Here is an 18338-nt window from a genome sequence, read left to right as displayed (position 1 = left end):
TCAGAAACAAAACCTTGAAGTGGTAATAGTCATAAATAGTCAAATGGTCATAAAAGAGTAAAATTCTTAAATTTCAAATGATTACTTATTAAATCATAATCTATTCGTGCTGTTTTCGTGCCGTTATAGCACATAAGGGACTGTTATCTGACAAGAGCAAAATAAGTTCTGTTCCCAGCAATGTTTCTAATCGTCAAGTTCTTGTGCATTGAAAAGTGGGCCTATGCAAGAAAAGCTGAAAGTGTAGAGAGAGAAAGATAATTTACTTGAAGGAAGGCAGAGAGGTTGGCCTGAGCTAATGTGCTCTAGCTTGCTACTCTGCACAGGGGAAGGGGGAACGGGGACATAAAGGTTGGATGAGGGATGATGATGACAACATAGAGGGATGCACAACGGTGAAAGCAAGTTCAACATTCTGATGATAAACATTCAGAAATCTCGTCCATGAAGGCACTATCAGGTTCCGTATCAAGTCTGTAGTCACCAATTCAAGTGAACTTAAAGGCACTAGGACGAAGCTGGTGTGTGGGCCTCCCCTGCGTGATCAGCACAAGCGCCAAACAAAAAGCTTTATAGCATGTAAAGAGCCGAGATAAGCGGCTCCAGCACGGCGAGCACCTGTAGGGCACTTTTGGTGGCCGGATTCTCGAGACCACCGAAAATCACGCGCATTGACTCTACCAGGTGCTTCAGCATTTTCTGTACGCTTTCCTTCTCATTGTGTCTATCTCTTTGCTTACCCGTAGTGTCACCGGTTTCATTGGCCCTATAACTCTTGGCTTCATGGCGCAGAGGACCATTAGGACTCGCTGGCATGGCCATGGGCCTAGACGGCAGCAAAGGTCATTCTGTGTCTGTATAGGCGGGTGGAGGTGACTGTTTGCCACGTGCTGTCATTGACCTTGAATTAGCAGTAGGCGCCGTTACCATCCTCGATGCACGCACAGGCAGAGGTGGTCGTGGCACCTGTGCCCCGCAATGTACTTCTTCTGAAATGGCTTTGTGACACTTCTTTCGCGAGTGTTGGTCATTTTGGCGGACAGATTGAGCAGCCTCTTTACATAAAGATTGGTCTTTTGCAATTTTTCGAAGAATACAAACTTCTTGTTTCATCTTCGGGCATTCCTTCGAAGTTGCTTCGCGAGAGCCACTACAGTTGGGACATTTAAATCAAGACGCATCCCAGTCGGCGCTATTATGCTCTTTGCCGCAACGCGAGCAGGTGGCTTTACTTCTACAAACAGAGCTTACGTGTCCTATCTTGCAACATTTCTGGCACTAAACAGGCCTCGGAACGAATGGTCGTACACGGCGTATCATGTAGCCCTCTTTGACAGACGCTGGTAATGTCGAAAAAGCAAATATTAACTTGATACATCGGGAGTGCCCCAAGCGGTGAATCTCAAGAATGCGCACCGATGACCTCAAAAGACTTTCGAGGTCCGCATGATTGATTTCAAGCTCCACGTCGAAAATCACTCGTCGTTGTTTCCTTCCCATAAGTAATAAAGAAGCGGACGGGAATTGTGCTTAACTGTGGAATGGTTTTTAACTTCTCCAGTATTGTGGAATTTTTCACATCTATTGTCAGGATGTTCTTGCGAGCGTTGATCCTGATCTCACAGATTTGCCCAGGGGCCACACTTTCCAAATATTCGGTTAGAGACTGCCTGCTGAGGGAGTTCATGCTGTGTGATGGCGAGAGCGGCATGTAAGAAACCATGAAGGATTCCTGCTCACTCTGATTTGATGAAGTCGTCTCAGTTGACATACAATGTATCTTCTTCATATGGCGGCCCATGGCTATGGTGTACTCGTTGTCAGAGTCGATGGCTTCTGGCGCTGAGCTCTCCCAGGAATCGAGCTGGTCCAAGCTTCCAAAGGCACATTGTCCAAAAATGATCGATGAAGTAGATGACTGACCTTGTTCAGGTGGTCATGGGAACATCTTCTTGCTCATCCTTGATGAAGTGACTCACGCGAAAGTGGCAAAGACATAAAAAATTGCATAACAGTGAGAGGCCCAGAGCACCAGTGATGGTATGGTATGGTATTCCTTATGCGATGGCGCACACCCACTGTGGGGGATTGGCCAAGATTTGGGTGAAATTAGGCTCTGGACACTTCTTTCTCTTCCTCCTCGCTGAAAGTGTAGCTGCCAGCACACCCAATATTCCCAAAACAGTGGTTGTATGTGCAGCTTAACAGCTCAATTATTCTAAACCTGCCATTTGAATTGCATTTTATTTTTGGGTTTTACGTGCCAAAACCACGATTTGATTATAAGGCATGCCGTAGTGGGGGGCTCCCGATTAATTTTGAACAGCAGGTGATCTTTAACGTGACCCCAATGCATGGAACACAGACATTTTCGCATTTCGCCCCCACTGAAATGGGACTGCGGCAGGATTTGATCCCTCGACCTCATGCATAGCAGCGCAACACCATAGCCACTAAGTCACCACGGCGGGTAACCTGCCATTTCATGATTGTCAACTGTAAACAACTATTTTGTTTTTTGGTGCCTTTGTTTTATAGATAAAGAGACTAAGTTTATTTACAAAATGGCAGAGAGGTTGGCCTGTGGCAAAATGCATTAGTTCTGTTCAAGGAAAGAAAAAGAAAGATAGTTGGGATGGATGATGTCCTAGAGTAAGGTTCGAATGAATAAAGGTGTGTGACAGATGACTTTATCGCAGTTGCTAATCAAGACCCTGTGTGACTCAGGAATGTAAGAAATGCATATCACACTCTGCAACTTAATTCAGTTTGGCCAAACGCCTAGCAAGACATCCTCAGTGAGAGGCAAACTGTCAAGTTTGATTATTTAAGCAACTAATGCCTGCCGCTCATACACACATTTGGAACAACTACAAAAAAGCTTGTTGCATCATTTGAGGTATAATGCATATATCATGGTTTGAAGGGCCCTCAAATTAAATTAAATGCATGTCTCAAATCATGAAGGTCATGTCTAAGCAAGACATGCATTAAAGTCTGGGTGCCGTGTAGCATCCAAAAGGCTATTATGAAGTCAGGCTTATGAAAGTGCCTAGAGCTATTAGCTACGTAACCAGTTTCTTGCCATCACACCGCACGCAGTCTTGGAAATGAAAGGATTGGCATCCCACCTGGAGAAGGACAAAATTAGAGCTGTGCCGCCATTTAATGAAAATGCATGTGTGTATTTCCAAATTGAACAAAACCAAGGTATGCGGTCTCCATGCATTTGTTTATTGTCACGAGATGCAAGAAACTTGCTTCATTACATCCCATATATATCCGCAGCTGCTGGCTAAGAGGTTGCAAGTTGAATCACCAGAAATGGCAGCCACAATTTGATAGAGGTGAATTGCAAGAACAGTTGTGCTTTCGTTTAAGTCCACACTTAATGTAGTCACAGTGGATCTTGTGCCCCCTGTTAAAGCACCTCTCGTGGCCTGCATGTTGCTTTGCAACATTAATCAATCAGTCGATCACATTCCCTTAAGCCATAGTTGCAAGCATCGGCAACAGCTGCAAAATTTGAAATGTATGAAAGGGATGTACAACTTTCATTAACAAGTGTACTTAACATCAAAAAGCTATGAGTAAAGCATTTACAATATTGAAGCATGCAGAATTGAATGAAACAGGCATTCACATTACTTCGAAGCATCACATTTAAGGCATCTTTAAATTATCAGCATCTTGCTTGAAAGTGTTCTCCAAGTTGCCAAGGGCATAGCTGTCTCTGACACTCCCATATTTGTAAGCGTAAACATATGAATATCAATTAACAGAAATGTTTGCACCATACGTTTACATTGTGTCCCTGTAGTGCAATGCAAATTTCTTGTATTTATGGCAATACTCTTGGCAGCCTTGAAATTACCTGGACATAAGTTCTGACTTAGAATTTTTGCTCTTCTTGAATAGTAGCTCCTTTCTTGGGTCTACTTTTGCTGCCATTTGAAAAAATGTAATTTAGAGGCTGCAGAAATGCTGAAAGTCGGTCTCAGTTAAAACTGAAGGATTATACCTTAAAACTGTCACATTAAAATGAAGACAATGTAATCCTTTATTGGCAGCCGTCACTAATTAACAATTGCTAAAGCAAGGGTTTAAACAATGCAACATAACTCAAATGACAAAGCCACAGGTAGTACACAGTGTGTGAAAAAACAACTTTATTATTAAAAAACTGCAGAAAAAAGTTTTTGAAAGATGGAGGTGGACTAGAAGTCATAAAAAAGCCTTGCAAGGCCATATCGTATGCCAAATGCCACAACGCTGGACCAAACCTGAAAAACAGAACATAATAAAAGACATAATTAGGTGCCATGAATCGTGCAACCCACTGTTGCAGACTACATGAAGATTTCAAATACCTTACAATACAGAAATGCTGGTTAATGAGAGTTGGTCTCATAACAGAGTAAGTGACAAAATTTCTGTCTCGACAAGACAATACGCTCACAGGAAGACGGAGATTTGAAGTGATCAACAATGTTTGCACATGGGAAGCCCCAGTTGCCTTTAGCATTAGAGGTGTGTGCGGAGTCCCTTTATGGGGGCTGTTATGATCGGCCAGCGGGGGTAGTTACCTTCTAGCCTCTCCTAGCCTGCTGCGACAAATCACTTCGTGAAGCCAACACTGCGTCTCCCTCGGACAGACTACTGGCGCCGCAAGGCGAGACACATTTGGCGGACCGAGTATTGTTAGCTGGTCCGCTGTCGCCTTCATGGACCAATTTAATTCAGATTATTTGGATTCCGCATTCCCCCACGGAATCTGGTAATAATCAGTCATTTGACAGATGCGGCAGCTAACTGTGGATTCAGCTCAGGAACCAAGACGTGCCAGCTTGAGTCGAGCACGACAACCCCTGTATACGAGGCCCCACTCCTTTCAGTGTGTTCAGTGAAACAAAAGTGCAGGAGTGAGCGTGAACCCTCGCCCTCAAAGGCAGGTCCTTCGACGACTTTGGACGCTCCGACTGGACGGAGTTTGGACGGCAGTTTTACCTGGCCTAGAGATCTAGGGAGGACAGACGCTTTAGGCTTCTCAGTGCGCTTTGTTTCAGTCATGCTAGCCTGATCTCCACCCTTCATGTAGATATCGTAAATAAATCCCATACTCTTCATTCTCGATGAGAACAAAATCCTCCCTTCAACAATGTCCTTAGTGCGGATGAGTCGGACGACGGCATGCGCCAGCTACCCCCTTTTGACATGCCCGACCCAAACTCTTACAGGGCCTTGGTTTTCTGTGCTTTTGTGGGCGGATGCCATGAGAGCGACAACTTGGTGCGCCTTCATCATAGACGAATTTAGTGAGCTTCGCCCACAAAGTGCCTGATAAAGACAAGTGCCCTCTTCACAATATTAGCTCCAACTTGACATTAATTTTTTCCTTTGTAGGTAGCTAGCTGCTATACTGTGTGAAGCCCCTATTCCCCAAAAGCACAAGAAATCATTAGTTAAATCTCATCCTTGAACCCTTGCTAATCTGAATTTTTTAATGAAGTGAAAATATCATATCATAGACATCTGAATCAAAAATGTCCAAAGGCATATTTCCACTGCAGATTCTCGCAATGAATTGAATGTTTTTCTCATGAACTGACAAAAACACAATGTGTTGTAAGCAGCATGTGGTTCATCGAACTTCTTATTTCACAACCATTATGGTTTGAAATATGGCGACAGATTATCTGAAAACCATTTATGTGACACCCAAGGCAGGATATGTGCATTAGACAGCAGGCTTTGAAAATAGAGTGCTGTGGCATAAAACCTCATCGTAATGTGATGCATGGACATTTGTGAAATTTCAGGGAAAGCCACATTCACCTGCGGCACAAAGTTCACAAATTATGTAATCAGAATTGCTGACACTCACATTGCTAAAAAATAGTGTGTTTTAGTTTGGCGTCTTTATGCTCCGCTCAGCGGCTGAGTGGAGTGGAAGCGCGAATGCGCATGCACCCTCCACATAGCCACAAGCGGGCTAGCGGAGTGAGAAACACGGTCAACTAACAAGCTGCCTAAGCGGAGCATGGAGCGTCACTGTCCGTCTTTCGCTAGCGAAAGTGGTCGATGCAGGCGCCTTCTGTCACGCTTGCATCAAGGTACCGCACTTGCCTCACTCTTTCCAAGATGGCTGCCTCCAGTGGCATGTTCTCGACCATGCCGTGCACTTCAGCCGTACCTTTATGTTTGTCTGTGCAGCGCAATCCATGAAAGCAATTTCGCATAAACGAAAATTTATGTTTCGGGAAAGAAGTTGTAAGTGCTGGCCCCTTTGAAAACCCCGCAGCGTGGGAGGATTTGGTGTGCACATTGCAGCGCATTCGCGTCAGAGAAGATTGGGTCGGATGCAGAATGCAAGCTTGCTGGCTATGACATGGCATTCCCCAAGATGGCGCTTTATTTTCCACTGGATAAAATGGGATGGTAACACATTACAAGCGCACATCTAGATACTTCGTGGACAAATAAGTTACATATATTCTTTTTACTTTATAAAAGCGACCAATGGGTGTTTTTCTTTTGTTTCACTACCCTGAATTCGGCCAGAGGGCGCTGCAACTATGAAAGGTTCGCTACGCTCCACTAAACGTATAACTAAAACATGAGAATCGCCTGCCGCTCCACTGTGGCTTAGCAGGGAAACACTGAGTGTAGCGGACCGTAAAGATGCTCAACTAAAACATTCTAATAGTTTTGTTGTTTGTTTTTGTCTAGGTTGGATAATTCCTGCAAAACATTACGATTTCTACAGGAATCATGGACCAAAAAGAGTTAATGCAACCAATCCAAGCACATGCTAAGTTCAGCACTGATAGGCATGAAGCAGGACTCATTGTTAGAGCACAGAAATTTGAGTTGGTGGTCAAGTATAGCAGTATCACAAAACCCTGACGCATATGTCAGTCAGCTTGGTACACGGGTCACAAGTCGCACCATGACTGTGTGGCTGAAGGCTCGGCATGTGCCACAACGTCGGCCATTCTTCCACTCTGCGTTTCTATGCACGCAATAAAAGACAAGCCTGGTGCTCCATTGTCACTTCTCTGGGATTGCAAAAGGCCCTCCGCCCACATTCTTTCAGTTTCAGTTCATTAGTTTCAGACAGATACGGTGCAGTGTGTAGTATAAATGTCATCTACTATCCTGCTGAGTGCCTAGTATGCTCAGCTTTCAGTGAAACAGTCACAGTGTGTCATGTGAACATTTAACGATGACAACTGAACCCCCCATCAATGGTGATGTAATGACAATCCCTGCCTTAAGCCTAAAGCTGCAGTGCATCTGCTACACACTTTGAACTGATTGCAATAATTATAATAAATCACTGTTGTGTGCTTGAGGAGTTCAGGCTCAATGCTGTAATTATGGAGTCAGCAGCAAAATAAACAAGATACAAGCACTGTATAAGAATTTGGTGTCTATTCCTGTTGCCTGCAATCTCTTTCATGGTGCAGAAAATGATGAGTACTGAATTCGCTACCTCCCTTAAATTCGAGGTTTATTCAATTAATTAATTTTGCTTTAAGTTCACAGTGAAGTGTCTGTAGCCACATGCACATGCTAAGCTAAAGTTTTAACATTGTATGTTTAAAGCAATCTGCTTCAAGAATTTGAGACAAAAAAAGGTGGTAAACTGGTAAGAATGTGAGTGTGGAAAGATGAAATCATGAATATTCATCAATGGCTTTTGCTTTCACTCAGCCTATTTTAGTCACTATTTTTTGCCAACAACCATTATGAAACTGCTGGCACATAAACTCCAACCATTTTGTTAAGATTCACACCTTATAAGCCTTCCCAGGTTAGTTTCTGAAAGAATCTACTCCACATGCATAAACTAAGGCAGAAGGGAATTTGTCAAAGGCAAAACAAAACTTGTCACTTTTGGTATGTAGATGTCATTCAGCTATATTGCTGCTGACTTCCAACAAGTGTTTTTCAATAGAACACAATCTTTGGCCCAGCAGCAGAGAATTTGAGTTAAATTCACTTCAATGAATTTTTAGCCCATTTACCTTGGTTAAACCATAGTCTAACCACACTGTGACTGGGATGTCTTCACAGCTTCAATCCCGCAAGGCCCAACGTATCATTTTTGCTATAATAAGTTGGATACCTCACAATTCTGAAAAATAGTAGTGTTTTTGATATGCTAAAGATAGAAAATTACAAAAGCCCACTTTTTTGCTTCATGTGCAAGATCAGCTGCTGTTTAGGCTTTGTGGGTCATGTTAGATCATACGGGGAATGGTACACACATTTCACTATTTGCTCTGATAGTACAGTCACGATGTCCTTTGCTGAAAACACACTTGGGTGTGGTTATTATTTGCTTCCCAATAGAAGCTGCTCTCACTTGAACAGCAACAAAGGCTGTAAATAACGAAAGCATAATTTGCTGTTTCATCTTTGTGATAAGCTGCCAATTAAGATACCTGGATAGCGAGGAGCGCAGTGGTGACCGACTGCTCATGCCGCTTGCCACCCCACACGAGCACAAGATTTATGAGCGTGAAGTTGCTGCAGTCCACCTCGTCACTGTCTTTCTCGTGTACTGGTTTGCACTGCACCAGACCTAAGCTTCGATAGAAGTGGAGCACCAGTTTCCCCATAGGATGAAGCGAGGACACCCGGAACCGCACTGTGCTTGCTTCCATTTTGTCTTCCTCTGCACAGAATCTGCATGTGACAGCAATGGAAACAGTTAACAATGGCTTTTCAGCCGTATGACTTGAAGCTATAGTGGGCATTACATCTACAACCCTTCCCTTCAAACCACTGGGTACTAGAATGTGTATGCGTGTGCATTGAATGTGAACTAAAATGAATGGACACCATATGGCACACGGTCACAAATTTTTATACTACTCCAAATATCTAGGCAAGCTCAAGAAATTAAAAAAAAAAGACAAGAAGAAGAAGAGGCATAGACTTTTCAGCAACAGTGATTACTTACAGGGTTGCTGTGAGGTCCAGATTATGTATATAACTAGTAATGAAATGCCACGTGCCGAAGTTAGGCAAAATTTTCAGCTAAAAGAAGTTCAGGGGAATTAACAGCATCTCCAACAGCATCATTCACATGAAACTCATCACTGCCCTATCTTTCATGTCTTACTGTAAATGCATAAAAACTTTACTTCGCGTTTCACTATTGGCACACTATGGAAAGAACTGCTAGCATTCAATTTAATATATGTTGATGTCTCACTCTCTGTTCAAATCAAGAGGCCGAAGTGGCAGTGGTACCTCGGAAGCCTGTGTCTTGGGCATGGAACCAGGTGAAAGAGCTGCGGCACACTGTACAGGAAGTTGAACACTTGTGGAAGAAAGAACAGTAGCATGGTCTTGCTGAAGTGGCCCAGGATGCCCACCACGGCAAAGGTCATGCCGGCAAAGTAGCAGAATGTGTCACCAACAAAAACTTGAGATGGGTACCTGCAACAAAGAAAACAGCACGATAATAGCTGTTTCCTTCTACATACAAGCAAGCCATCATAACTTATGTAAGCAATACAGAGAGGTGGGACTCATGTACTTCAGTCAGACCTATGGAATAAATGCAACCCATCCTTTTCAAATCAAATAAAATCAAATAAAATTAAGTTTATTCTTCCCTAAAGAAATTGAGGGAGGCCGGAACAAAAAGTGAAAACTAGTTCTCTTGACGAAGGTTCAGGTCCCCGCTTACGTAACAGACAGCTGTGGTAACCAGGGAAAAAAAATTCACTTAGTCATACAATTCAGTCGCAATTATTATACAAATGTGATGCAAGCACAGGCATGAGTAAAATGAAGGGATGTAGAAGAGACTATAAAGCATATAACAATGTGAATGAGTGTAATGTGAGAGAATCGTACAAAATGTACACAATATAAATACAAGGTGTCCTACAGTTGTATAACAAAAAGTATGCATAAAGTTGTTTTTTTATTTGCATTTTTTATTGCAATCTAATTTTCATGCAGATAATTCAGAAGAGCAGGGAGAGTGTGTCGAAGCATCTGTGTACCATAACATGTACAGGAATATGGCTCGCTCCAAATATCTGTATGACGTGTAGGGTAAATGTGTGTCTTCAATGTTAAATGAGCAATAGAATCTAGCATCTTCTCAGGGGTGATAACATTTTGTTGGTATTTTATTGCCAGTGTATATGCGTAAGGACTGGGAATGCAGATAAGGTTAAAGCACTCGAAAAAGGGTTTAGTATGGGCATGGAAAGGCTCACCAACTTTGTGTTGAAGTGCTTTCTTTTGAAGCGTATGCAGATGGTTTATGTTTATCAAAGTTGTTTTGCCCCAAACAAGCAAGCAATGATTCAAGTGAGAGCAAACAGTGCATAGTAGATAGACAATTTAATACTAGATGATAGAAAGAAATGTAAGTTTGCCAATATGCCGACAGCTTTTGATATCCGAGTAATTATGTAATTGATGTGGCTATTCCAGGACATATATTTATGAAAGTATGCTCCAAGTGTTTTAACAGAGTCAACCACCTCCACGGCAGAATTGTTAAGAATAGGATTTCCTGTTAGTACGGCGGTCGATTGTCTTGGAATGAAAAGAATGGCTTTGGTTTTGTAAGCATTTATCTCTAATGAGTTCAATGTAGTCCATGCGCTCAAATTTTCCAGGCATTCATTTATGTCACGTTGAAGCGAACTGCAATCAGTATGACGAAATAAAAGTGTTGTGTCATATGCATATATGATGAATGTTGGTTTTTGGTTTATGCAAGTAATATCATTGACATAAAAATTGAACAATAGTGGTCCAAGAATACTATTTTCAGCGTATTCTAGAGCCAAGAGCACACTAGTGGCATGTGGCAAACAACGAGCAAACTGCACAGATGTCCTAGTCACCATTGCCCCCCAACTGGGCATGCATTCATCACCCTCCTTCCTCCTGCCTACACTTTGAGCCCACAAAGCTTAAAGACTAGCAGCCCCTCTGTGACATGAGTCAATGAGAAAGAAGTAGTCAATAAAGCCATAGAAAGTATAGGGGCAATTAATTGTTATGTTCAATGGAAATGTCGCAAAAAGGTAAAGGGGAAATTAAAGTAGACAAAAAGATAGATGCTGCATGTGCACTTTATCTTCCACTTGAGCAGCAATTTGCTTATCAAAAGAAAGAGTGCCAGTTCCCCGCATCCTTCCATTGTAGCTGCTAGCTCTCTGGGATGCTATGTAACATTTGCACAGCCTTAACGATTAGCCCAGTTCACCCAGTGCACTACCTGATCTCGAGATCAAGCCAGGACCAGTATAATGTAACAATTCCTTCTGCGTGATTCTATGCCACTCTTATCATCCACTGCTCATGGCCAGTTGAGCCCACTGATAGCTGAAACGGAGTGCTGCTCTGACCACTGATGAAGCATGAAGAGGAATGGCATTGGCACAAAATTGTTACATTACCTCGGCCGAGGTTTTAACGTTTCTTTTCCAGAGTGCAATAAATCAGTTGCCATGCCATAGTCATCACCATCATTGTCACTGTCGTGTTGTCACTTTCGCATTGTTGTCACACACACACACAATTGCTTGCCTTACACAGACATGTTGCGCAATATGGCAACACTTTGTGGAAGTCCACCCAAGGACATCTATCACAAACAATAACAGGGATGGAAGCGGCCAAGGAAGTTTTGGGGCAGCTCTGACAGCAGCAAGTTTTGCGCTTTGGAGCAGGTTTGGAGCATGAATTATCCATTTTGGAGCAGCTTCGTCAAGGTCAACATAAGTGAAATACAGACATAAAAGAAAAGGTGTTTCTAATTTGACTTTGCAGAAGACTATTCGGCCACGGCAGATCAGTTCTGCGGAAGCCCGCAAGGTCAACAAGATTTATGACAGGGAAATATTGTCATCCACCGTAGCATGAAGTAATAAAGGAAACCCACACAGATTTCTCAGAAACCACCATTAAATTACGTACTGGATGTGCCAACTAAATGTGGCCAAGAAAAAAAATAACTGAAGGCTTTCTGTGGACAGCACCTACTTTATATTGATAGGCTTGTGTTAATGCTAGTCGAGTTTTTTTTTTTCATTGTGAACAAGAAACTAACATTTAATTTTAATGAACTAACATTTATTACCTTACTTATTCAATAACGAGTCAATGCAAAGGTTGTGGAATATGTCGTGAAATTACCGATAACAACATATATAGCGACTTAGGTCTTGTGTGGGCCGGTTTTCCAGGGGGAAAAAAAGTGAAATTAAAAAAAAAAAAGAATCCATGTGACAACACGTCCCCTCATCAGCAATATAAGTGGTCTCAGATCTAAACGTTGTCATCAGTGCATTGTGTATATTACGAACGTGCAAATTTGGTTCACGGTCTTGTAACAGTACGGAAAGTGAACTGTTCATGCCACTTGGCGTTTGATAGGGATTGAAGACGCGCCCCAAGAAATGCTGATGCGGCGAGCAGCTTGTTCCCAGTGCCCCTATTTAGTGAGCTTTGCATAAACATTTATGCAATCTTTAGTGCATAGAAGCGTTGTCATGGTCAAAGCAGGTTCTTTCTTTCTTTCTCTCCATTTGCTTTTTTTCTTGTTAAAAAAGTCTTCATGAAGTGTAGGTTGTTTTAAATGCTCTTATCGGTCATTTCTCAAAGTAATCCACAACCTTTTCATTTACATCTCATCGATTAGGTAAATTATAAATTTAGCTAATTAAACGTATCTGCACACGATGAACAAGAAATATTTACAATGGCTACCATAAACCACACCCATCAAGGTACGATGAACGCCGTTCGCGTGGCACCCTCAGGTAATTTTTAATCCTTGGCAACCTTCAGTTAAGATAGCACAATATTCCAGAATAAATGTAAAATGAGGTGCCAGTCATTGTACATTTGCCAATATTTCACATCGCTTGCCAAGAAAAAGCTCTAAGATGTATTTTAAAACACCAAAGGCATAAAAATGTTCACTAGCTTTCTGATCTGTGTCGTTAACCAATATTTTGAATAAGCTTGATATTTGGGCTTACTCGCGGTTCTGCCACAGGTGCCATAAAGCCAGTGTAAACAGCAACCGATGCTTCGTGCACTGAACGATAGTTCGTTTAAATTTTTGGACTCTATCTGCACAAGTCAAGTTGTGAACATCGTTGTCGCAAACACAATTTCAGAGGTTTGTGCTTTCGCCAAACTTTTAATTATGACCACAATTTGGCCGATAAGGTTGACTAAATATGAAACTTTACATCCTTGGCTTGCGTTCTGCGGTGGCAAGAACCCGATCTTGTGTGGTGTGGCCGGGCAGAATTTATTGTAGCCCAAGTGTAAATTTGATTGACAATTGCAGTTGCCATTAAATATTTGTGACCAAGAAGTTTCATGAAAGTAAGCAGGTTGTTTGTCAGTGTACCACACTATCATCACAGTAACCGGACATGGTTCACATGCAAAATAGATTCAGAATGTCACACGCACAGTGTTCGCCCATTAATCGATGCAAATGTACGAATAAGGCGAAAAATTGAGTGTGAAAATGTATAACAATACTGATAAGCTACACGCTGAGCAGACTGTATGACCTCATTCATTTAGCGCGTCTTTCCTTCACGACTGCCCCATAAAACGAGCGCCAATTCAAATCATCTTCAGCTGGTCCGCATATACACAAATGCGTAACACTTTTAGAAAACCTTCATAATGCATTGTATAGCACAAAACGGCTTTCATTTCTTGTGGCCTAGTTACAATTATGCCACCAACTCCAAGATGCCACCAACCACACTCCAAAGATGCCGACACTGAAACGGATTGCTTAGGCTTGGATTGCAGGGCTAAGCACTAGCCAACGCATGTGCATGGCTGTGTGGTTGCCACTGAACATGCACATCCTGCTAAATTTGGCAACTTTGTTCGAAATTAGTGTTTTGGCGCAGGTTGGTGCGCAAGATGGCACAAGTGGCGCAGCAATTCCAGTGCTGAAATAACTAGCTTCCTCAAAATGCTTCGTATAGTACTGATTCCGACATTACATGAGAACTGCATAATTTCAGTTGCCACGCCATGTCTGAACCAAAGCACGAACAAACATATAAACAAACACAATCAGTCCATTTCCCTGCCCATAACTGCTACTTTAGCAAAATACTTTGCATAAGTTATGCTACAAACCTGCAGGTAGATGTAAATTCAAGTTTTTTAGTTAGGTTACTGCAATTGATTTCACAAAAAGAACAACTGCTTCATATGTTATGCAAGCCTTCTGCAGCTGAGAGCTGCAGTGCTGGATTGAAGTATTTCTGGAAATGCTAGTTCAACAGTAGGCACATGTATATACTCAGTTTTATACATAGCAGGCAATGCTACATAAGCTAGAGAAACAATATAGGCATGCATAATTTATTCGATGTAACATAAAGTGTCGTACTTATTTGTAGCAAAACATTTGGAGGAAGCCTAAGTTCTGCCTTTAAGTGTGGAACGTGATAGCATTCAAAGATCCCTGACTGCTTTTCACGCCTCCAAACAACTGCAGTGAATGTAACCGTAATGTTTACTGGGAAACGCTATGCACGAAGGCAGGCTTTCTGGAAGAAATGCGGCCTTTTACGTGGGTCGTGATGGGCGGAGACAAGTACCATCTGGAAGTGTTTCAAGGAAATGGGTGCGCTGCTTTGTGGACTGCGAGGTATTCGTGCGCTGGCGCATGCAAATGGCGCTCGCCGTGCCCGGTCTATGCATGGTAGAAACGTGAGAAAAGGGGTTTGAGTTTTCGCGTAACAGAATTATGTTTTCTCGTATATTCAAATTACAATCTGATGCTATCATGTCTGTAGGTTGTAGGTCGTACTTAACAATTTTTCTACATATTTTAGCTTGAGAAATTCAATTAGTTCAGTAGCTTCCTTGCACCACATGGAGGTCCTGGGTATGGATGGTTCAAAAATCTTTGAGCCAAAACGTCTGATGCTGGATGCCGGACACCAACGCCGATGCCAGATTTTCTGCAACACGAGGTCCTTAACGCTCTCACATTAAGAAAACCCATTTATTACATGGAAAGCACCGCAGAACAAGACCCATTGTCACCAAAGAGCCCTGACATGTTTCGGCGACAAGTGGCCACAAGGCACCACTTGTGCTTGGAACTAGAAGCACACACTATTCACGCACTAGAAGCAGAAAGGTGCCCAAATATATTACATAATTTGAAGTAATGTATGAAGTACAGTATTTACTCAAATCTAGGCCGAACCCCGAAATTCAGATGGTCAGAAAAAAAAAAAAAAAAAAAGAAAACTTTCCTCAAATGTACGTTGAATGAAGAAAGCATTGTACTTTGAAAAGAACATGCATTTTGTATGGGTTTGCAACGCTCAGTGCAAGCATGTGAAATGTTCCCTTGTCATCGTCATCCCATTGTTTCGGCTATAAATGCAAATTCTTTTAATCAGAATGGAACATGTGCTGTACATGCTTGGAGTCTTTACATTCTTTCTTTTAGCTGAACAACGCTTTGTTTAAGAGCCATGATGTAGTGGCATTATTAACACAAGTGTTTTACAAGGGTAAACAGTACAATGCATGCAAGCATGGCCGCTTGAAAGACAAGACGCTATGTTCAAACAAAGTGGCTTACACGAATCCATCAGCCACAATCATGGCCTCCAAAATTGGGCGGCACGCCACCAGGGGCGCGATCGGAGATATTTTGTTCGATACGTGTTCTGTTCAGTTGCTGCAACGTCACAAAGTTGCAGTATGCAAAATTTGTGACAGCGGGGCGGAGAGAGCAGCCAATCAGGAAGCGGTGACCTCCCCGGAAGTTTACTTCCGTCGTTTGTCGTCTGCTTGCAAACAGTATACTACAAAACTAAATGTTTCTCGTCTTTCAAATGAATTAAATCTTTATCTAAAAAAATGTATTTTTTCTTCTCAAGCCCAAACACGTTTTCAAATAGTAGTACGTGTGACTACTGCAATTTATAACTATTAGGTTCTTTGCGTCGTCCCTAGGTGGTGTCGCGCACAGCGAGAAGAAAAAAGAAAAAGAAAACGACGGGAAGAGTGGCGCACTTTTCAAGGGGCAGCGACAACATTCCAGTGGCTCGCTGGCACCAATGATGTTGTCGATTTCTCTGTACAACCAACGAATTATTTGTTTCCAGAAACAAAAACGACGCCGGAATTCACTTTCTGCCATTTCTTCAAACGGGTTTCGCACCGCCACCCGCTCTCCTCCTTCCTCTAGAAACGCCAGCACAACAACCTAAGTTCCCAACGGAAGCGCCATTTTCTCGAATTAAACTATGGATTGGATTCAAACGTGCTATTCCGCAGCCGAAAAGGCCGCCTGTTGGATCCAATCCAATCCACCAGACGCGCCATGCGAAGCCGTATGATCGCTCCGAACTTCCCAGCTCCCGTCGGGTTCGGCGCCTAGCAGACGAAATGCTCGGTGGGAGGATGATTGACAGGAGCATGTCGTCATTTTGACGTCACCAAAAACGTGGCCGCGCCCCGCGGCTGGCGACGTCGGCGCGGAGTAGACCAATCACGCGCGCCGGTAACCGAACGAACGCGCCGAACAACCATCTCCGATCGCACCCCAGATTTCAGAGGCTTTTCTGTAATATAGTGCTTGGAATATCGTGGCCATGCCATGTTGTTAAAGGGACACTAAAGGCAAATACTAAGTCAATATGGACTGTTTAAATACCATTCCTGAAACATTGCAATGCTTGTTTCGTGCCAAGAAAAGACTTAGTTTACGAGAAAATTGCACCTGAAGGGTCCGAATACCTTTTTCGAAATTCAAATCTCCCGCCACTGAACTGGGGGAGTGGTGACATTGCATACACAATCATCACCCTTTGCTGCTGTCAGTGAGTAAAACGGCAGCCGGCAGACCGCAGTATTGCGCCAAGACAGAGCGGCGGGTTCGCCACTGCAGCTGCTTTTTGGTCAAGTGGCATAGACCACTCAGGCATCCCGCGACATCACATGGAAGTTGAATTCTCTGCTAATTGCAGTTTGTGCGAGGTTCGCGAGTCAGCAAAACCAGCGCAGCACTACATGATAACTAGTGAAATGTGAAAGTGTGGGCAGCGCAGAGCCGAGCGAAAACGAAACCTTTCGACCGCCGGCGTCGTTGTCAAGGTTCATTTCAATGAGTTCTTCTTTCTAAAAATGAAATAGAATTGGACAAGCAGTGTTTTATTTCATCTTATATAACAATACAAGGATGTTTTGTGCAACACGTGGTTGAGTACTAATGACAGAATTTAACTAAGGAGTGCTTTCATCATCGGGCAAGTACTTGAATGTCCTGGGGGATTCTCTAATCATGTCCTGCATTTACCTCAGTTTCTCTGTTATCAAGGCTCTGCCCGTGATAATACTGACACCTTAGAGATTCTCAAGCATTACTCTATCTTTTCAATTTGACTTAATATTTGCCTTTAGTGTCCCTTTAAGTGCTTGGTGGTGGTGCTCAAATCACATCTTTAACATCTGAATCGACCCTTTATAATTATGTTAAAAAAAGTATTGGCCTACATTTGAGTACATATTGTAATTATTCCATAGAAAGCATTGCAAAGCACAAACAACTGCACTATGAAGTGCACGGAGCAAGACTTGTGTGACCAAGCTAAAAAATTAAATTATGGGGTTTTACATGCCAAAACCACTTTCTGATTATGATGCACGCTGTAGTGGAGGACTCCGGAAATTTCGACCACCTGGGGTTCTTTAGCGTGCACCCAAATCTAAGTACACGGGCGTTTTCGCATTTCACCCCCATCGAAATGCGGCTGCCGTGGCCGGAATTCGATCCCGCGACCTCGTGCTCAGCAGCCCAACACCATAGCCACTGAGCAACCACGGCGGGTTGTGACCAAGCTACTTGCGTAGCTTCCACAGCTTTGCCTGCCAAATATGAAATGGAGTATAGGTGCCTACCACATGGATGGTGTAGGATGTGTAGGTAATCCAGTTGGCAAGGTGTTGTCACACCATTTGTTTGAGACAGCAGGAAGACTAGTGGTAAGGCCCTATGCCAATGTGCATGCGGTACTATGCGCTTTCTTGTTCTAACTTTTCCTGCAACTTGTGCTGCACGGGCATTCCGAAGTCTTCAAAATGATAGTCTGTCGACTGAACAGCGAGGTAGGCACTGCCAAACTGGTACAATGGCCATTGAGTCAAAAGTCTATTGAGTCAATGGAGTTGCATGGAGTTGCAAATCTCAAAGGCCTTTGAGCAGCGGATGCAGGCACCCTCCTCAATGGCGTATTGACTGTGGCAAACGGTAAGCAATGCATTCAACAAAGGACAGA

The 18338-nt window shown here is 42.9% G+C and overlaps 1 protein-coding gene across 1 annotated transcript in view; it reads right to left on the bottom strand.

Annotated features, from left to right (window-relative positions):
- Positions 1 to 4152: 4152 nt before the first annotated feature.
- Positions 4153 to 18338, bottom strand: part of Alg7 (Alg7 dolichyl-phosphate N-acetylglucosaminephosphotransferase) — a 34188-nt gene continuing 20002 nt past the window's right edge. The window contains exons 6-8 of the mRNA XM_050179016.3: positions 9265 to 9453; positions 8451 to 8694; positions 4153 to 4283 (exon numbers count right to left, since the gene is read on the bottom strand). Coding sequence (XP_050034973.1) covers positions 4218 to 4283; positions 8451 to 8694; positions 9265 to 9453 — 499 coding nt within the window. The 3' untranslated portion in view covers positions 4153 to 4217. The remainder of the gene's footprint in view (positions 4284 to 8450; positions 8695 to 9264; positions 9454 to 18338) is intronic.

Source organism: Dermacentor andersoni, chromosome 5 (assembly GCF_023375885.2).
Source record: "Dermacentor andersoni chromosome 5, qqDerAnde1_hic_scaffold, whole genome shotgun sequence".
Taxonomy (NCBI): Eukaryota; Metazoa; Arthropoda; class Arachnida; order Ixodida; family Ixodidae; genus Dermacentor; species Dermacentor andersoni.
Note: the sequence above shows the minus strand (reverse complement) of the source record. Positions and strands in the feature narration are given on the sequence as shown.